The following is a 22,707-nucleotide window of genomic DNA, read 5'->3' on the forward strand; positions in this document are numbered from 1 at the left end:
CTCTATTAATAATAAATATTACTTGTTATATACCAACCGTGTAATTTGACATAACACTTATCAAACAACCAATCAGCTTACTTGACAGATCATGCTTGCCTTTGGAGTCCCCTACACAAACTAGGATTCCAACGCCTTCTTTGAAGCCATCTACCCAGGAGAAGAGAGCAGTGCAAGACTGCCCTATGACTTTCAGTCTATTGGCTGCCAAAACTGCAATGACACCTTTCCGGAATACACGTATCAGGCCTTTGCATTTTCTTTTCTTTATCTTTGCTTCATATTGCTTCTTTTCTTCTACATCAGAGAGAGCATGGACCAGAGTTCTAATTTCTTGATTGACTAATTCATAAATGTTGACCTGGTCCTGGAGAAGGTCTCTTTGGGTAGACAAAGTACATGATCGACCATAGAGAGGATACAGGGCACCTGCCATTAGCGCACAAGCAGCCAGGAGAGATGAATGCTCTTTCTGAATCTGTGTTAATGTACTTTTCACATGTACATTTTCAAGGGCCAACTTCTCTCGTTTTTTTTCAAGAACAGAAAATCTTTCCTTATTTTTTTCTGCTGTTTCTTGGTATTTCTGCAGGAGGAGGGGAAAATAAAAACAGAAGAAACATTAGCTGGAACATATTAGTTAAAAAAAAAAATAACAAAATTGTGTTTAGCTAGATAAAAGCTAACAGAAAATTCATTCTCCTTTATTCAGGTGAAATGATAATGAATTAAAAAAAAACATAGATTATTAGTCATGATTGCCAAAGCACTGTCATAACAAAAAATTTTTTAATCAGATAAATAGAGTCAAATTAATGGTATGAGGAAAACTTGCCATAATGCTCATCTGTGAATAGATACCAGATTTCTCAAGCTAATCCACCAGTACTGTGATAGAATACAGAAGGGTCCACTAGTAGAATGAGCTGGCTTAACAATAACCAGTTATATGGCCCAATTGTTCTTCAAAGAAGAGAGGAAAGTTAGTGTAAGAGGGAGAGGGAAAAAAAAAGAAAACTCTGGAAGATAGAACTAGACAGATTGGCAGCAGCTGGGAAAGGGGAAGTAAAGGTGATCTCTTAATTACTTTGTAATCAACCCCCTACTTATATATTCACAGATTAATTAGGTCTCATATAGAATTATGCTTTCTAGAGAACAGTGTAGTACACATATTTTATTTTGACCTGTGTCATGACAGATTTTTCAACTTGCAGAACTTATTTTTTTTCTCCCTCTGTGTCCTATACAGGCAAAGAAGAAGATTTAAAACAGTAAACTACAGTACCAAAATGAAGAAACTAAAAAACTAGGGAATTCCAGAGTTAAGATTAGACAGCTTGGTTCCTTCTGATGATGGGCAGTTTTTACCCAGGAATCTAGGTATTAGACTAAGACCTCAGAGAATCTAGACTGGCCTCCTGATGTATCACAGTCCCTCTGTGACTGGAAAAATCATTTAAGGTTAGATTTAAACAGGATCCAGTGATGTAAGGAAGTAACAGTTTGTAGGCACTTTTCATAAGGAGCACACAGGTTCAAGTTAATTGCTTAAGCTCCTATTACAATATATGCACATAAGTAGGTGAACGTGAGTAGAATGGAAAGTTACTACGACAAAGAAAAGACAGGATTACTTTAAGCTTCAGTTCCCTCTCCTGGATCCCTGAACAGTTTTGTTAAAAATGGAGCAGGAGTTATTTCTTTAGGCAGTAGTCAAAGGAGAGGTAAAAAGGTGTCATGCAGCCATGGACTCATAGATCTGTTTTGCTGCAGGTCCAAGAGCCATCGTCAGACGCAAGAGGAAGCAAGAAGGGGATCTTAGTTTCTTCTTTCTCCTTCATTCAACAAACAAAGAATGTAATGGAAATAAAAGAGCCCATGCTTCTGTAGAGATGTACCCTAGTCACCGTTACAGAATGTTTTTGGCCAATAAAATATTTAATTATTTTTTGGAAAGAGACACAATTTTAACTGGACAATGAAGACAAACTTGTAAGCCTTCCTTTTTATGACAAAAATTAAATATCAGCAGATTAATTTTACAGATGATTTCATAGTATTGATGTTGACAGAATGGCATATATAAAACCTGAGTATGTGTAAAACATTAGTATTTAAATACCTCCAGCTACACAGAGATGGAATGGACAACTAAAAGGTTTAATTTCAAAATTCTATTTACAGGCATTGTATGTCACTCATCTACTCTAAAATTAAGTATGAATATATATAATATTTTAGGTTACTACATGATTTACAGCGTTTGATTTTTGCAGGAAAAAAAAGCTTGATAGCATGTCTGGAAGGATTTAGAAAACAGCTTATGGTTTCTGGTCATAAAAGGCCAATGTCAGGCTAAAAAAAAAAAAAAAAAAAGTATGATCCTTATATTGCTGTTGGGAACCAGTAGTAACATTCAGTGCTCTGGCTGTTAAAAGCTTATTCTTTTTAAAAAACTTAAGGTTTTAAAGCTTACTGTTATACTGTAATAAACATAACTGAACAAGACACTCCTACTGTAAAATTATATAGCCTTCTGCCTACAGGAATTAAAAAAAAAATAGTAAGAAAATACAGCTTGTTTCCAATGGTTGATAATCATTTTTCTCCTATTGTATATTGTTTCTAGCGTCTTCTTCAAAGCTTCAAAGTACAATTTTTGAAAGCAACATAGAATTTTCTTCCTAAATGCTGGTAGGCTTACCTCCTTAAGTGTTTGAACTTTGTGCTTTTGGTTTAACTCAACCTTAGTGGGTTACAGAGTTTGACGGACTCCAGAAATACTTAACAAAAATTGGATGCTCCTGGAGGAAACAGAAACTATACTATTTCTTACTTGATCCTTATCCTTTATATCGCCAAAAAGATAGAATTGGGAACTAGAAACTTAATGACACTTTGACTCCAACAGGTTTTCCTGTATTTCAGCTGTTTTGCTTTATGTTACAACACCGACTTGATAAAATTGCAAAATACCACAGCCGTAACTAATTCACCTCTCTTGCTGTAAAAGCAAAGCATTTTTCTTAATGGAAAAAAAAAACAATATAAGATGCTTTTTACTCCCTAGAGGATTTTTCCCTTTCCTACTTACTAATCTTTTGTTCTCCTGTTGAAATTAACATTTTTTAAGACAGATACAGGATTTTTCTCTCACAACATCTTATTGCATTATCAGAACAAAAGCCTTACTATTTTAAGTGGATGCCACAAAAAATGGGGATGGATTAATAAATGTCTAAATAACAGACAAACATCTGATAGTTAAAATTCAGAGGATAATTCCTATTAGACTGTACACTGTTTGAATATGTAATTTTTGTGAGACTAAGCAATGGGCACAGTAACACTATACAAATGGACACACACACTATCATATTAAGGCAACTGCACACCTACCAAGGGTGAGGAAAAAGGATTTTTATTTTAAGCTCTGACAACAGTATGGAGACCGTGGACTAAGAACAGTAGTATCTATAACAAGTCTTGTTTGTTGCTGATCTGCAAGAAAGCCACTTTGGGAGTTTCTGTCCTACAGGAAAAAAAATGTGAAACATCATCCAGCTGACTGGCAGCAACAGCTGTGAAACAGTATTTAGTAATACCTAGAGAACCCATTTGAGGTCAGGGACCCTGAATAGTACTGGCTAGGGACAGAAGCACTGGCTGGTGTCACAATTACTAAAATTTCCAAATTGCAATGCTGTATTTTAATCAGGAGACTAAGACCACCATTTCGAAAAGGCCTTCTTCTCCATTGCAATTCTAAGAAACTCCATCCACACCACTCATTGCTGTGCAGTCAGAACTCTCATTTAACTTCATCAACTCACCCATACTGATCTAGTAGACCTGTATGAACTTTAGTGTGCCTTTGTACATATATCAAAAATTAAAGTTTTATCCAGTAACTTTGAGGATAAAATGCATGGAGGAAAGCATGGCACAGTAGCTGAAGACAAGAAGTATGAAAAAAAAAAAAAAAAAAAGGATGCAGGCTTTGTTCCATGACGTACCACCAACTTGATGCCAGACCTATCAAGAATCACTTAGTTTCCCTTTACACAATGCAGCTAGCACCTAAAAGCCTTAATTCATCAAACTGCTTGTAATGAACATTCAGATCTTTAGATGGAAATACAGCAATTAATTGCCACAGTTGCCTTACAGTGCTGGAATAAACATGCTAAAGTGATGAGACCCATAGCTCTGCAAATAGATGCAGTCTGCACTTGTGTTTGATCTATTAACTGAGCAGGATCAAGGTAAGAAGTAGCCTGCTGTGTCTTGGTTTTTGCAAGACTGCAAAAACTTTGCAAGCACAGGCTATGAAAGAGTTGTGGCACACTGACTAGGTCTCTAGTACTGAAGATGAAGAAACAAACTGCTAAGGCTGCTGCAGTACATACTCACTGATCAAGTTTTATGTGAAAACTATCCATTGCTTTTATGATCAGCATTTTTCCTTAAATTTAAGCGTACCTACTGATGGATACCATTTACTATATTACACATATTTACAAAGCCAGGATTACTAAACTTTCAAATATGTTTCCAAAAACAGCCATTTCTGCTTCTGCAGATTCTTCTGCAAACCCCTCTTTGCCTACCACCAGGAATACACCTGTAGATCACACTCTGGAATGTGAAAACCCCACACCCTGATCCTTTCCTGCTCTTAACCCATGTTTACTTCCCTCTGGGTAAGTTACTGTTAAGACTTGATTGCAAGGGCTGTTCAGCCACTTGGACTCTTAGGAAAACAGTCACAGTAATTTACTCTCTGCAGTTTTCTTTAGATGACTTTACATCCTAACAGTACAGGCAAGAAGAGCTTCTTATTTTGGCTTAATGAAGAACTTCCCAGAACTCTGAAAGCTAAATCTTCTTTCAAACTTAGGGTGTTAACACAAATGAACTCACAGTTTGAGAAAGGGGAGAAATAGTGAGAGAGGCTGCAAAAATGACGCAAAACATAAAATACTGCAACATAAAACATAAAATACTGCAACATAATTGTTGCATCTTTATCCCAAAGGAGCTCCTCACTATCCTCAGCAAGCCTGCATTAAAATGTAGAATACAGGCTAACTACATTACACTTGCATTGACTGGTACAGCTTACAGGCTAAAAAAGAAATATGCAAAAGACAGTTAATTTTTTTTTGAAAAGCAAGCAGTCAGGACTAAACAGCCCTAACATCAGACATCATAGAATCCACAGACTCCAGTTTGGGAAATCTTTACCTGGAATTAGCAGGCCCAAAGTCAGCCACAAGATAAAAATCCACAGGAAATTAGACTGTCTTTGTTCTAAACTGACACAAAACAGTAACACAGTCAAGACAGAACATGAGCATGAATAGGAGGCATTTTTGTTAAATCAGGTGAGCGCATGCAGTCACAGTGTTGCCTAAATTAAAACACTATCAGCTTGTATTCCAACATTACATTAACCTGCATTAGAAACCATGCCCAAATGTTTGTAATGGAAAGTATTTCCTATTCAAAAACTCAGTAGCTTCTTTTTCACAGCAAGGTGACTGACAAAGACTTTTCCAGAAGACATGCCTAATGCACACTCCATTGAGCAAAGCTGCATTTTTAGTACGTGCTGTGTGCGCTGTCCACAAAACTTGCTCGAGAGGAAAGGCAGGTTCAGCACCATCCTCCAGAACAGTACAGTTCTCTGCAGCTCAAATTCTCCTCCATACATTAGAGTTCTCATGGACTTTACATAGGCCTTTGTTTCATATGGTATTTATGGCAGGCAGGAGTCTGAATAGCTAAACCCCGTATTTCTTTTAATAAAAAGGGAATCTAATTTTTAAAATTAAAATCCCTCATTGTATTATTCCTTTTGCTGAAGATGATCTCATGAAATGAAACTTACAGGATGTTACAGGAACTTAGCATCAGTGTGGATCCTATTTATTCCACTTATAGGTCTGTTTTAGCATTGCAAGCATCCAATATGAAAGGTAAATCTCAGCAAAACATGTATGTAAGATTTTTCCTCTTTCCTAAGAAATTACAATGAAGTATTTTGTCTAAAGAATATACTTTCTTTATAAACATGCTTTTAAGTGCACAAAGATTTTCAAGCCTAAAATTAGAAACAACTACACCGTTCTCCTGCTGCAGAAAGATTCAGACAGCAATTATAACACACCATAACTTGTTTGCTGTATTCCACAGCACATTTGACCACAGTATCTCCAAACACATGTGACTATAGATATACTGAGTTCTAGCTGTAGAATGGCAGGAAATATTTAGATGGTAAATAACTTTTCTAACAATCAGTGACGATGATCATACATTTTAGAACTGTTTCTYGTGTCATATCTATATAAACAGGCCCTCTTTGTCTCTAGGGTTAGAATGTATGTATCTAAATTTATCCCCAAATGAACCTGAACTTCTGTTACTCTACAGACTTGTTGCAAAACATAACACTGAAAGGTAATTGCTGCTCTACATAATTCATACAAGAAACAATTTTCATCTTACAGCTTTAACATCATCAAAACAAAAATGTTATTGGCTATTTCACAGCTAAATTAAGCAATATGTTTCTGAAACGTTTAAACAAGCGGCCATTCATTTTCTATAGTAAGCGAGGTTAATACTAGCAGACTTATCTATTTATTTACTCTAAAGATATACTAAAATTCTCAAGCAACTCCAAATTGCTAGGAACTCAAACTATGGAAATAATTTATTAAATATTTACAATAAAAAAAAAATCAGAACTTCACAGCTCCAGGATAAATACCATACCTGTGCCCTTGCACGAACTTCCCCAAGGAGACCAGAGTACTGCTGCTCCAAATCTTTTTTCTGTTTCTGCCAACAGTTTTCCTGTGCTTTCATCTGTTCAGCCATTTTATTAAACGTATCTTCCTGGGTCTGCTGAAGCTCCTTCATAGTATCAGATTTGTTTTTACAAACATATTCTAGGTGAGATATCTGTTATAGGAATTTTCAAAAAAAACCATATTTTACCTCCTGAAAATACATTTTTGCATTAATTTTACATATCAATTTAAGCTCAGTATAAAATCTAAATTACAATTGCTTCAAAATGCTTATTAGAAGAAATTAAAAACAAACAAACAAACAAAAAAAACTCATTCAGATCACTCCCTGGAATATTGCTAAAAAAACTGAGACACTATTTTGGAGTAATGGATTTTCTATGTTTTCAATTTTGCCATCTTTCTATATCCCCTTGAAGACTGCCTTCTCTGCTGGCAACCTGGAGAAGACACTTCTCTTACTGATTTCAAAATGACTGCATTAAGTCTTTTGCTTCTAAATTAGTATTCTAGTATAGCTGTCCAAATTAAATAATAATGAAAAATTAGTTCTTTATTTTTATATTATGTTTCATTAGAAAGCCAAGATATTCCATATATTATCGAGCATTAAAACAATTTCAGGATGCTCAGTATATACAATGCATTTCTTACAAATAGCTCATTAGTTCATGATTTCAACAAGCATGAAGGGATTCACTCCATAATTTAACACTGCAACTCCCATTCAAGCTAAAACAAGGAATGAATCGAGCTAAGAATGACTTCTAAAAACAAATATCTACATTTTCATTTTGGTGATTTTTTTTTTTTTTTGACATGTAGGAATATCAACAATATTCCCTTCAACAAGACCACGTAAAACTTCAGGAGAAAAAAAAATGTTCTCAGAAAGCAGGTATGGTACAGATAACAACACTCCCCCCAAACCCTCTAAAGCTATTAAGTACACAGGAGAGCTCTAGAGACCAGCTAATCAATCTCTGTAATTATACTAAATTAAAAAGCAAGAGACAATAAGACACAACCCCTTCCCAACACTGCCAACAATATTCACTCCCCTCTCCTCCCCTACTTTGAAGAGAAAATAGGAATGTTGCCTCTAGACCCAATCTGCATAATCCACAATTCATTTTAAACTAATCCTCTTTAGTTATTAACACTGACTGCTGGGATATTTACTAAGATGGGCAGAGTCAAAATGATTTACTGTAAGCAACCCTGTCCCTGCACTCAAGCCAGAAGAGTGGTCATAATTCCAGTCGATGAGGAACTTACAAAACAGTCTTTCCCTTCCTATCCCAAAATGCCAGTGCAGTCAAGATCTGGAATATTTGTAACAGACAACAGAAATGCAGGCTGACCTGACCAATCAAGCCAGAACATGAACTGAAATCCTAAAGAGTGGCACAGGTTAGTCTGCAGAGGCAGTTTAAGCTATTGAAAAAGCAGTTCTTAAATAATAATAATAATAATGCAGGGCTTTAGGCAGGGAGAGGAAGGGACACTTCCACTTATTTTCATTAAAATTATTCAAAAAAGTAGTTTCCCCCTTGAACAAATATTTATTAAACACAGACATTTTAAAAATAAGTGTTTTCTACTGTATTTCTGAATATAAATGTCGTAATCAAAATTATAATTAAACACCCACCACAGCATTTTTTCCAAATAACACCTCTGAATTTTAAGCACATATTTTAAAGATGATGTTCCTTGAATAAGTGCATTTTGTTTCTATTTTATGCTAAAATAAAGAGTTGCTTTATTAGTGTAAATGACTAAGTTCTTTGAATTGCTTCATCAGTAAGATTAATTTATTTTCTTTTAATTAGGTCCCTGTGGCTAATATTGGCTAGTAGTATTAGCATGTCCTGCACAGAAAGTGGAGCTTAGAGACTTCATACAGACTTCAGTCACATTTACATGCCCACAGCAATGGCATCAAACTGAGTTGTAGACAAGCCATAATTAATGGTATTGAATTATTAACGGCCAAATTCTTTTTGAAATAAGATGAATGTCAGTCCCTTTTAATGATACAGTGATGTGGACAAATGTCACTGAATTTAATAGAGGTAGCTGGTGCCTAAGGACACTTACCTTCTCATTAGCCCTGCTGAGGTCTAAGATCAGGGCATCAACATTCTCCTGTAAGACTGCACAAAGCTCAGGCCAAGAGAATCTATCTAGGATGCCTTCTGGTTGTTTTATAAGCACACAGCCTGCTACCAAATGCTGGTATAAGTTATGAAGGAAGGTTAGCTTCTCCTGAGACAAAAAAGAAAAATTAACTGTTGAATATAAACAATGTTAGAATCCAAAGAGATGCATCACACATGCCATAAAGTAAACTGCATAGACATGAAAAAGGTTAAAGCTCATTTTCAAACCTTTTCAGAAGTAATGTTGTTAATAGCCTAATCAAACATACTAAAGCCACTGTTTTTACAAAATTYGTCTGATTAGGCACACCACATAAATATAGAAAGCCCAGTCCTGCAGTGCTCATGATCATGACATGATATAAATAAAAATTTCAGTGCTACTAGTAGATACAATTTAATTGCCTGTGTTAACACTTTAAGCTTCAGTCAAACTATACTCCTTCCAGTATCTGTACACAGCACACAGAAAATAGCCTAACTGACATGGCAGCCTGAAACACTCTACAACTATCACCTTAAATTCTTTCAAAAAGGTATTTCCATGTTTTCCATAAATTCACTATGTATGACCAAACAGCTAGACAAAACAGGTTTATAGCTTCATCAGTTAAATTCCACAAGCCATGTCTCATGCATTTACACTGATTTTAGTCAGTAGTATAATAAAGTGATGCAAGTTATAAATAATCTTCAGTAAGAACAGCATGCAATGCAAATTCCACCCTGCATCATTTTGGTATATATATGCAGCTCAGCCACTTTGATTAAGACAATACAAAGCTACTCATCAAAAGCCACAGGAAACACCCTCTCTTGTCTCTCAGACTTTATTCAAAGTGAAATAAACCAGTAGAAAGGTCTCATTGTTTTCCATGAGCCTTGAATGAATCCTTACATTGAGAAATTACAGGTGACTGAGCTGAGAAGTTTTTTTCTGAGCCTTCTGCACTGTGCTTAGGTACATGTAAATTATTTCACGTTCTTYTAAGCAATAAAAATATTTTATTTTAGTTTTGTTTAGCTTTGCTTCTAATGAGTCTTCTAATTTCGCAAAGAAACTGCAGTGCAGCCACCACCATGATATTTTTACTTGGGCTGTGATAAAGGAAGGATAATAATTATCCATTTGATGTGAAAAAAGGAGATTCCAAGACCCAAAATCAATTCACACATGTTGAATGCAACCACAGTACTGTAGACATGCTGACTTTACACTACAGCCAAGCTTCAAGTTTCCTTCACTTTAATCATTATCTGATGTGTATAACAATTCCAACTGCTTCATGTGGACACTATTTAAATACCAGACTACAAGAGAGGTGGAAAGAATGTTTCCCTTTTATTCAGCTGGCATCCATGTTCAAATCTGCAGAATTAATGAGCTCAATATGCAGGACAACTATGATAAAGAACACTACTGATATTGCTAGTGCTGAACTACTTTATTAAGAGGAAAAAAAAACTTAAAACAAGAAAACTATATTGTTAAGATCAGTAAACAAATATAAGAAGAGGACAGTCCTAAAATAAAATTTAGAGAAGCAACTCCAAAATACATCATACTACCAACAACTTACACATCACAGTCAAGAATTTATAGATTGCCTACCTAACAGGTAGGCAAAATTACCTCAAGTCCACATTTGCTAACTATCACTTTCATCTGAATCAGAATTAACAACATGTGATGATGATACTATTGTTTGTTTCAATTGCAAAACCTTTGTGCTTACTTTCAATCTGAAAGAAAAAAAAAACTGTTCTTCAGGCATAACTCTTTAAATAACTCAGTTAAAAAATTCAAGACTGGAATCGTTAAGCTATTAGTTCAAATACAGAAAGAAGGTGAAACAATACACACCGAAATTTTGTAGATACTAAATACATATTTCAAAATATGTATCTTAAAATCATATTTTGAGGATAAATCTGTTAAGACTAAAAGTAACCATCCGATATATGTAAATGTATAAAACTAAGATTAAATAAAGTCTCTCTTTGACAGTCATCTTGTCTCTGGTAATACCTCCATATCCTTTTGGTAAGCCCTGGTAAGCTTCTGGATTTCATTTTCACATTCTGTGGCACGTACTTTCTCTTTCTCCCAGCACTGCAATACATTCTGTAGTTCCATTTTTAAAGTGCCTATTAAAGTCTCTCTGTCTACACACTTAGTGTGCAGATGATTTAACTCTTTATTGGCATCAGCCAGGTTATCTCGAGTTTCCTGTAGAATAGAAAAATAGAACAGAAAGGCTGCTAAGAATTTTACTCTGTAAAACGTTACCTTAACTGAGCACTCAGCGTCTGAAGAAGAAAACATCCAAACTGACACATGTGCTCAGAAGACTGCAGATTAGGCTGACTACATCTTGTCAATGACAGTTTTTCATATCAAACAACGGTTCTTCAACAGAACTCTGAAGAACCATTTGAAAGCAACCATTTGAAACATATCTCTAAAGTCAAACGTTCCTTGATGCAAAGACCTTCCCTTTAGAATTCAGAATCAGGCTCATCACCTCCAATTGAGAATGCAAAATGCATGGACATGAGTCACCCTCCAAGAAACGGAGAGTTTTCAGAGCTAGTGAAAGAATATATCACTTTCATAAATAGAGCTCACGGTCAGGTGGCAAGAAGGCTGTTGACAACAGTTGACAACAAGAACTGTTACCCATCATATTTTCTGTCAGCTGCATGAAAAAAAAATAGAACTTCTTTTGGAGGTTTAATGGTAGAAAGAAACTAACAATTTGAAATGGTCACAATTATCACCATTACCTTGCCAATAACAAATCTAACGAGAGAAACAAAAAATTTATTAAATTACACTTTCAAGTCAAAAGTTGGCTGAGATGGTATGAATAGATACACATGCTTATCTTTCCTATAAGCACTGAACTTCCATTTCCAGTACTGCTAAAGTTTGTTGAAAGTTTAACTGAAAGCATTGTTAATTTTTCATAAAATTACAACTGCTTATATTGGAAATCTAATAGGAAACATACTTCTCATTTATCAGATAATGAGAACTTTCATTTTTCTCAACAAAAACATTAGAAGATTAAAGCATTTTTAAATTTTTATCAGAAATATTTCAGACTGGATCTAGTTTTCACTCATATATTAAATTTATTACTGAAGATTTAAAGAGATCAGAAGCAAGTGTACTGCATGAAAAGCAGCACATCCAATGTGCAGCAAGCTCAGCTTTCAGATGAAGAGTGCACATATCTGTTACAATGGGTCTGCAAAATTCTCAGGTGCTTTAGAAAGGTCCAACAGCAGAAGCAGAAGTCTCAAGTGTTCTGAACATAAACTAGTACAGAAAGTTCAGATCAGATGACAAGAGATCATGTACACGTATAAAATTAAGATTCAACGAATGTGGCAAGAGTGTGGCACATTTCCAGCAAAAGAGAAACTTTGGGAGCTGTTACCTTTTTTTTGGCAGTAATAAAATACAGTGCTAGTTGGGAGATTAACAGGGAACTAAGGACTTCCTCATTGGCTAAGGCCAGTTACCGAAAGGACATAAGGACTTAACAAAACTAGTGTGTCTACAAAAAAAAAWWAAARRAAAAARRAAAAAAAAAAGAGGACAAAAAACAATTCCTACTCAAGAAGTAAAGAGTTTTAAATGTTTTTGACGTTTTTGTCAGGTTTCTACCATAAACCTGAAAAATAAAGGACTTATTTAATAAAATTTTGCTTGTATGAACAGAAGCAATTAAATGCATTTCTCATTTTTAATTTCTTGAGAAAAAAAGAGACACACAGTTAAGACAGAAAAACTCTTGAGGCTGATTTCAATACGAAACAATACTTTGCAGATTGGTAATGGACTTTATTATTTCGTAAGTGCAATTATTGAAATGCTCAGTTGTGTAAATTTAGATAGGCTGTAGCTATGATACGGCAACATGACTTCACACAAGCTTGCAGCTTAAAATTATCTGTTTAATAGAACGCAGTGATATAGAGACTTTGATAAAACAAAAAGAATAACAYATACCCAGGAAGTTATTTTTTGTAGAACTTACTGTGTTAAATTCACAAACCCTTACCTTAAGGTCTTGATTTAGAGAACATATTTTCTCTTTGGATACCTCAAGCTCTGTTGACACCTTCTCATATAAAGCCTTGATTTTCCCAAGCTGTGAAAAATACAGAAGGCAAACATGCTGTTACCAAAAAGCTACAAAATCACTTGACTATAAAGAACAAAATTTCATATATAAATGTATAAACCAAAAAACCTCAATTCCTTTGACAATGGTTATACTCTATACAGTCTGATTAATGTACCATAAAGAAGCATTACATAATTTTTTTAATAGTTAAAAGAGAAATAGTAATTGTCAAAATCTAAAACTCAGCCTATTATTAACTTCCCATCAACTCTCAAAATGTCTGACAAAAAGCAGGACTTTGAAATATGCTGTAAAATGTAATAAATCTGGATTATGATTTGAGAAAGTTTTTGATGTCAGTGGCTCTTTGCAAAAATGCCTAAGAACAGTTTCTATTTTTTAATACATGCAGTACAGTAGTCACATATTCCTAAGTAGCAGCAGTGTTCCCTTAGAAAGGCACAATGGACTATCTGGGGCATTAAAAGCAACCACTTTCAAGATAGTTTATGACCACAACATGTACCAGCTTCACTTTTCACTTCTTAAAAAAAAAAAAAAAAAAAAAAAAAAAAAAAAAGTAAATTTGTTTCCATGGTCATTTTATTTCTGTGTCACATCACTGTGTCTTCAGTTATGACAAGCTTAGCATGAAAGAAGACATTAAATAGAGACATAGTACAGGTTATTACCACTCCTTCAGCATTCAGGAAGGAATCAGAAGTAACAAATCTCATTTATAAATTTGCAGATTACTTTGCAAATTACATTTTCGTTTGCTCTTGATCTGGAGACCTGAGCACCCTTAGAAATATTTGTGGTAAATTATTCAATGCAACTGAAACATTTAAAAGGTTCTTTTTATTTTACTAGTTTTCTTTCTCTCCCCAAACATACTCTAGTCTCTACATTGTACGGAAAAGTCAAAGTTTCTTCTCTATCAAAACCAAAACATTTATATACCTTTCAATCACACAGGCAAAATAGAGCACTTAATTTTTAACACTGTAATTGAAAGGTAACGCATGACAGGTTCACCATCATATTTCATGTACACATACAGGTATATATGTATATTACTAACTCCATCAATATGTAGAATCTTGTTGGAAAATTCTGCACAAAAGAAACAATTATTCGAAATGAAACCCTTATTGTTGTGCATGATGACATCCTATTTTAATTGCACTTTTCCTTTCACAGTCCCTTCTACTATATTACTGAAAACAGTGTTATTACTAAACATACCTAATGTACAAAAAGCCAGAAGCAGTGGTACCTACGGGGGTGAGGGGAATCAAGAAGGACAGAGCACTGCCCTTTCTGTGCACAGTGAAGGTACTCAGGGTATCTCTGGCTCTGTATGACAACTTCAGGGTCAGTCACACGCAGTCCTACTGGGAAGTCTTGTGGCAGGTCATCAGTTGGTCCTGCTCTGCTTGCGATTTATTTTCCGTGACAGTTCATTCTTCTTTCTGTCAGAATACTCTCTTTGCTTTCTTAGCAGCCACCCCCTTGGTCTCCCCACTGCTGTCTCTGGCACAGTTTCACAACAAAGCACACTGCTAAGCCAAAGCCTGCTGAGTCGACTTTTCAACTGGGCTGAGGATCATGTGACATTCCTCCTCCCAAATAACAATTCGCTGTGGGTAGTATGTTCCTAGTTACTCTGTAGCTTCCAGACTTGGGTCTCAAAAGAGTTTCATTACTACTATACACATTGGTTCTCTCACCTCACTGGGAGAGACCTAACAGTGCTTGCTGTTTACAAAAGTATTTTTTCTACAGTCACTTATTTTTGTGCCCCTAAGAATACTCTGAAAGGTCTTGTGGGAGATCATTCTTTTTCCAATAAAAGCAGCAAAGCTAATGCATTTTTTAATGTTGTGAGTAATGAGGTAGACTACACATTTGTCAAAACAAAATACAAAAACCTAGAAATCAAAAAAATATCAGTGCTGGCATTCCTATCATCTTGCTACACCTTGTTCTCGTATATTTGCCAATTTTATTTGCTACACCTTCTTCTCGTATATTTGCCAATTTTATTCAGTAATAAACTCATTACAATTTTTTATAGAACAGAGTGTAGTTAACTTCTTTCTACAGTCTTTAAAGCCACAAATTCATAAAACATTTAAACTCAAGAGGATTAACTGAATCACATTAGCAATACAAATGAGAAAATAAATGCAAGACTGTGATTTTGCAGTCAGTGAACTAAGAGTTTACTGGACTGCATGACAAACATTAGGGTTTTTTTCTGAGGGTAGGACTTCCAAAATCAAAATATTTCTATTATTGTCTTAGTTATCTTGAAGAAAATATTGTCTAGATATTCAATAATGAAAGTTGTCATTATTATACCTGAGAAGACCTCAAAATAGCACAAAAATTAAAGATATCATCATGAACAGTCTCATCTCAGAAAATTATGCTGCTTTTTGAATGCACATAAGCAAACATGTTTACATATGTGATACGAATGACTGTTCAGATTCAAGTATTGTGTATTCAATAGTACTGTAGTACACACTGCACATTAAATTCTTACACCATCATCTTTTAACTGAAATTCTTATAGAAGACTCACTTTCATCAATGCTTATTGAAAATATTAAGCCCAACAGATTAAAAAACAAATGAAACCCCAACCTCCACTTCTCAATAAAAATGAAACATTACTGTAGGGCAAGCTGAAAGAAAGAGTAGTGACAGAGATTATTTCTTTTGGTATATGTGAAGCTGTCAGCTCAACATTCCCACTCTTCTGACCTTTGTTACAAGCAAAGGCATGTACTGCTGCAGGCCGAAGGCAATACATACAGAGCCAAACAGTGCAAGTGTTACCTCATTAGATGCATCTTCCAGCTTGTTCTGGTAATCTGTCAAGGTACACCTCAAAGTCTCAAGGACAACAGAGGGGCTTGGAGGTTTATCTTTGTCCTTACAAGTGCCTGAAGAAAAACGCAGAATGAAAATTAAGCCCTCAAAGCTGCAGAGAGAAAACTATTCACACTGGAAGAAAGGTATTAAAATTAGGTAGGGCTACAGTGACACTAAAGAACATTGAACAGCATCCTTATTTTCCACAAGATATGCATCTGAACAGCCATATTTTTATAACAAATACAACCAATAGACATTTTTTTAAAAGCTTCAAACTAGAATTTGCAGTTCTTGTAATACATTTCTACCTAAGGTATTCAATATTTAGTCTTGCATATAATTTCAACTGCGGTCAAGTCTGTATCATTCAGTCTGACCAGTCAACATTAAAACCATACAAAATGCACTTTGAAAAAAATGCTGCCTAAAAGTTAAGTATGTTACATTTTTCCTGCCATTATTTAGCTGTTGTGACTAAGTATGCATATTATAATGTAGTACTTCATTTATTCAGAGCTTTACTGAGCCAAAGATCACAAGACTATGTTATGCTTGGAGAGAGCTTAAAAACCTTTTAAGTGATCTTGAATTTCACTCCAAAAGAAATAATTAAAAGAATTTTATTATCTGTCTGAAGAGTCCTACATAATGTTTCAATAAATCCTAAAGCTGATATGTCCATTATATATACACTACACTTATTTATTAAACCTTTAGATGAGACTTCTGATCTAGTCGACTTAATTAGGGACATATGAACACAAGTTTGAGCATTCCAGAGCCAATAGTGCAATGTGCTAAGAAAGCAAAACAATACTAAACTGATCAAGAGGTCAAAAGATGTCAGCTAATATTAAATTTCTAAGAGCAATCTCTTCAGTTTTTTCTGGTGTTAGAGCAAAATAGCAGGTTATTGACAGATTCTCCCTTCTCAGCAATGTTTATAGAACTATGCAATATTTATAGACTTATTTTGTATCAGATTATTATTATTACCTTGAATAAATTTTGCAAACAGAATTAACTTTACCGACTCTAACATCAGATTTATTTTACAAATGAAGAAGCGCGAAATCAGAGGCATCTTATTTCCAGTGATACTAAGCAATCATAACTCTCAGTAGAACTAAATGTGTGTACAGGTGTTTACCACCTCTGAAAAGCCAGTGTCTCAAAGCTGTTTACCTAGGGTGTCTCATAAAGTCAAATCAGATATTGAACTCTAGGCCTTTTCATTGGGCAGCCACAGCCACCCATAAACTTTTGTCTGCTAGAAAAGATGCCCTTACAAACTTGCAAGCTGGCTATTTTAAGAATTCTATAGTTATTTAAGAAGTATGATATTCTATTCAAAGCATTATACATAAACAATAAGATTGCTCTATAGGCTACCCATAAAGGGTACCAATGGCAGTTAATAGAAAATTCACAGTGTGCAAGTCAGAAAGTATTGCCAATAGCCATTCTGAAAATTTAAGTTTTAAATTAACCACCATCTTATCTCCCAGCTATTTTGATAATACCAGAAAGCAAAGAATATGGCCAAATAATACTCAGTATTGAACACAAGCTTTTCACTTTGACTTGTCAGTCAGCTGTTAGTGTCAAAGTCAGAGTCAAACCAATGCTGTTTGTGAGACTGTTTTCAGTTACAGGAGCAGAATTGCTGTACAACATGCAAATCAATTTAAAACCAATGTACGCCCTAAGGATAGAATTTCACTCTGTCACTTGAGGTTCTCTGGTTAACAAGTATTTACCACAGTATTTAAAAGCCTACAAGAGTTAAGGAGTAGCAGAATCCTCTCCTTAATGCGAGTCCAGTACATCAAACCAAACCTGTGAGTGCTAGAGCTGTCCAATTTAACAATATGTTACACCTAAAAACAATCTGAGAAAAGTTAAGAGTTTGACCCTGTGAGAAAAGGTTAGATTTCATTTAGATTTAAGATAACATCTTACAACACTACTGATTTTATCACTTAAGCAGAGCTAAAGATAGATATCTCCAGCCCTGTTTCCTCAAAACATTAGCAACTTATCAATTAACCAATTAAAAATATTTTGCAGTCATCTTACTGCACTTTTCTTTCTTACTTCCTCCAGATCTAAAGTAGTGACGACTCTCAGCTATAACTCAGCTTAAAATAATACCTCAAGTAAATTGAGGGGTTACTTTCCACCCTTTCCACTCTTCTTTCTTCCTTATGTTAAATAATGTATCTCAATTTCTGAAGCCTTAAGAGAAAATGCTCTCCCTGAAACATGATTCTGAACTATCTTTATCAAGTTTGCCAAGAACACGCTATGCCAGTAAACTTACCATCTTGGTATTTGTTGGCTGCAATGTTGTTTTCTAGACAGCCCAGTTTGCCAACAAAATACCAGATTCTATTCTCCTGCACTAGCTGAAGTTGTTTTCAGCTAAGCCTATTGCTCTAATTTTGCCCAGCCACCATCTGTTTCCAAACAACAATGCATGAGATATGCAAAATAATCCAAACAGTGCTGTCTTACTAGGTCTACTCTAGCAATGAGAAACAATAAATAAATAAATAAATAAAATGGAGTGTTTTGTCAGCATCACCTAAGTGAGTTTTTTGGCTGAATTTCAGCGAAATGCTGAGTTCAAGTGTGTATCGCTATCAGTTTATATTCAGTTCCACTTACTCAGTTCACTTTTCTCATGTTTCTGCAATCATCAAAATATTTTGCCTTAAATGAAGACTAATCTTGAGCACAAACCTTGCAGCTGAATAACTACAAAATATGACAAACTGAACATTATGCATATTGCCCCACAAGAAAAACAATGCTCAGGAACATTTAAAGGTCACTTGAAAAGGGAGAAGATAAAGGTTTGTGCTTCTTATTTTAGAAGAGATATTAAAAAAAATTGTTAAATATGTGTACTTTTTAGTTTTTCAAATATAAAAGCTTTTCTTTTTTCTGCATGGCCCAACAAGCATAGGAACTATCCCTTAAGTGATGGGACAGGATCTTTAATACTAAGTGAAACATTTCAACATTTTAGATAAAAGTTAAAAACATTGAAACAAGAAGGAATAATTGCTCAGTCAACTACAGTTCATGTCAAGCCAATTTCCCTCTGCTGCTAGTTTGACTAAGAAGATTTATTAAAAGTTTTGATTTTTATTTGCTCCCAGCTTTTCCTACTTCAAATATTACTGAATTTGGCAAACATGTAAGAAATAATACTACCTAACAAAACTCTAAGTACAACACAGTAAGACAATCGCCTAAAAAATAAAGTTTCACACTTAGAACCATAGTGAACACGTAGAATAAATGTTTTAGTCAATGTCTACTTTAACATTAGCTATGAAGACTCCATTCACATGACACGGAAGTTTGACATTACATGTCAACTGAACTACTAGAGAGTCACTGAGGCTTAAAATATATCTGTTTAAATAAGTTCTTTCAAATCTTACCTTGAATAACAAAGCAAATTCACACACATATTACTGAATCCCTTATAAAATAGGAAAAGCTCACAATTATTCTCTGAAAGGCTTACCACCAAGAAGAACAGAAAACCTACCAAAAAGGCAATTACTGCTTTGGAACTGCACTTTGGCAGCAGCATCCTGCTCCCTCCAGACTTGCAGAAGCCCCTCTGGGTATGGGAAACTTCACAAGATTGAGAAAAACATACGGTTTGAAAGAGCTGATGTGTCTTCAGTAAACCTACAATTCCTACTTTCAGGAATTAAACCTGTAATTGCAGAACAAAACTGATTCTATTTCCTAAATAAAAATCTATATAACCCAGGTGAGGAAGTCAGTGCATCACAGATTTAAACTAAAGCTTAGGCTTTTATGGTGAATTGGAAACCTAGGAAGTTTCTTTATTCAATGTTGACATTACCAGGCCCTAAAAACATCTTAAAATACATACATATACGTCCATTAAAAGATGTTATAGCATATACTTATGTCTACTGTGGTTAAACAGAAATAGTAGAAACGTATTATCACAGCCTACATAAAAAAAAGCATTTGTTCGTTAAGCTATTTTTTACCTGCTTTACATAGCATACTTTTTTTCTGGTTTATTCACAATTAGTTGGAAGCACCCTGCATCTAATTTGTGACTTTCTAAGAAAAAAAACTTTCTTTGCAGTTTTAAATGAAGATTTTCAGAGAAAAATATTCTACCTTAATCTTGAAAGAAATTACTAGCTTTTATATTAAAATTCAGTCTGTTTATGTCAGCCAACATCTCAAATGTTTAAGCACACAGCAGCTTGTTGAGTTTGATACCACAATTACACATAAAGCTAGAAAACAGAGTGACAACCACTTACTTGTTTTACTTAATCGTGAGCAAAGAAATATTTGTACTATTTTAGATCAAATGAATACAATAAAATACTATTCCACAGACAACAGTAAAAAGTAGTGTGTTATATCATATGTCCTACACAACCTTTTTGAATATATGACCTTTAAGTTGCTGAAGGTTGCCTCAGAATTTGGCTCAGTTCAGGCAAAACATCTGTTCCCTTTGCAGGTATACTGTAAGGACTTTTTTCTCAGTTGGATTTAGAGCACAGCAAGTGAGCCCTTTTCTGACCGATCATATAGACCTCAGCATTTGTAAATCAAGCTCTGGGCTGACAACAGCAGGTCCACATTCCGTCACCCCTTCTCAGCTAGCAAGGCCATTTGACTGCTGTGAGAACTGCTCTTATCATGTCATCAAATCAAAGCATGTTGAGAAGAGGGAATGCAAGAGGCATCTGCAGAATTCCCACAATGTAGTGACTTTGGAACATTGACAGATGCATCTGTCATTTTATACCTTCAACTAACCTGCTGTCCGCTGGCCTGACATAGCAAAGCTGTCCAAGAGTAACTCCAGCTCTCTCATGTTGTTCTCACACGTCTCTGTTAGAAAGGCCTGGTGTTTCTTGGCCTTTATTTGACAGGAGATACAGACAAGACAAGACAAGGGAAAAAAAAAAAAGAAAGAAAGAAAAAGAAACCCATTAAAATAGTAAACCGAAGAAATACAGATCAGTGATATTTTTGTTCCCCTTTAAATAACTCATGCTAGGTTTCTGATCAGTCCTTTTTCCTGAATCAAGAGAGCTAACATAACATGACAGATAAGTAATGCAAGATTTCATGGAACCCTGAAACACATTTAAAATAAAATTAAAGGCTTCCAATAGTCAAAATAAATAATATTTTTGGTTGTCTTAATCTTCTACTTTAAAAATATCATTTTGAATGCTAATTAATTTCTACCTACATATGCAAGTAATGAAATCTATTGTTACATCCTACAAGGGCATCCAAAAAGACACCAAACTACTGGCACACAGGCTGGAAATCCATGATTTGGCACTCAATCAAATCCCACACCTATTCTCTTTGCAAACCTGCCTACTTCAATTGTTAATGTCTTCCATACTTGGTAGTGATTTCTCCAGCTTCAAAAACTTCTCTTGATAGATGGAATCTGAAGCAGCAGAGACCTCTGGCTCCTAAAATTAGATTTTCTTAAAGTAAGAACTTCACTGACTGCAGCCTATAGTTCAAATTAAGATATTTGTTTTGTTTTGAAGGCAGAAAGGCTTTAGAGTAGAGATTCATCACTGAAATAAAAACATAATATCAAACTTCAATTTACACCTGACACTAAAACTTGCAACTTTTACAGACTTATATTACAGATACAACCCTGACTCCAGGCAGAACAAAGTTCCTATAGTACTTCTGTGGAATGACATATGTAGATTCCACTGTTCATGAAACCTGTAATTTTAGCAGTCCACTGACAAAGTGATAGAACTAGGCAGCTACAAGAAAAAAAGTGAAGGTCAAGCAGAAATCAAATTTAAGAACTGCCTCATAATTTTCTTCTATCAAAGGTCATGTTTAAAGGCGTTTCATTACTCTTCTTAATTACTCAGTTTTATTCTAAATTCATTTTATTCTATTAATAGAATAATTCTATTGATACATTCTATTTTATTCTGTTCTAAATTATAACATCTATTTGAATCATTATCACTTTTATTTTATTATGGAAGTTTACTCTCTCTGCACTGGGAAGTATCCTGCTCTGTTTTCTATAATACCTATAAGCTATTGTTTCAACTATGCTTCTTTGTGTATGTAGGATCTGGTCAATTTCTCAAGTGTGGGAAACATTCTCCCCAAGAAAACTGCTAAATATGGTAGAATATAACTGGCAAGCTAATTCTCTGCAGTGTTCTTCACTGTTCAGCTTAAATATTTTATAAATTTGCTTTACTCTTTCAATTTTAATTATACGTACTGTATATCGACTAATATATTATTCATATGTGTATTTTAATGTTAGGTCCCCTGTAGCATTTACACATCTTTCCTTGTGTGAGAATTTCCAATACACTTCATAAAGAATTTTGAAACTATTTCTGTATATATCCCAAAATAAATAACTTTTTCTCTAAATAGAATTGTCTATATAACTAGAGATTGTATTTCCTGAATTTCAGATAACAACATTTTGTAGGATGCAAATACGTTAAAAACATTTGCCCTAATGTCTAATATCATCTCAAAGAATGCACATATTACAAATTAGAAAATATAACATGATCAGTATGACAATAAATTACATACTCTCTTTTTTAATAGAATTTTTTAGAACACTTCATTGCAGACGAAGTC

At 34.6% G+C, this 22,707-nt stretch overlaps 1 protein-coding gene across 4 annotated transcripts in view; it reads right to left on the reverse strand.

Annotated features, from left to right (window-relative positions):
- CCDC171 (coiled-coil domain containing 171) overlaps positions 1 to 22,707 on the reverse strand; it is a 161,770-nt gene that overhangs the window by 94,015 nt on the left and 45,048 nt on the right. For all 4 annotated transcript variants that reach the window (XM_085326234.1, XM_085326236.1, XM_085326235.1 and 1 more), the window contains 7 exons: positions 20,857 to 20,959; positions 15,979 to 16,085; positions 13,063 to 13,152; positions 11,019 to 11,219; positions 8,928 to 9,095; positions 6,787 to 6,975; positions 82 to 586 (listed from right to left, as the gene is read on the reverse strand). In XM_085326234.1, coding sequence (XP_085182360.1) covers positions 82 to 586; positions 6,787 to 6,975; positions 8,928 to 9,095; positions 11,019 to 11,219; positions 13,063 to 13,152; positions 15,979 to 16,085; positions 20,857 to 20,959 — 1,363 coding nt within the window. The remainder of the gene's footprint in view (positions 1 to 81; positions 587 to 6,786; positions 6,976 to 8,927; positions 9,096 to 11,018; positions 11,220 to 13,062; positions 13,153 to 15,978; positions 16,086 to 20,856; positions 20,960 to 22,707) is intronic.

Source organism: Rhea americana, unplaced genomic scaffold (genome assembly GCF_003343005.1).
Source record: "Rhea americana isolate MKP2758 unplaced genomic scaffold, rheAme1 scaffold_129, whole genome shotgun sequence".
Classification (NCBI taxonomy): domain Eukaryota; kingdom Metazoa; phylum Chordata; class Aves; order Rheiformes; family Rheidae; genus Rhea; species Rhea americana.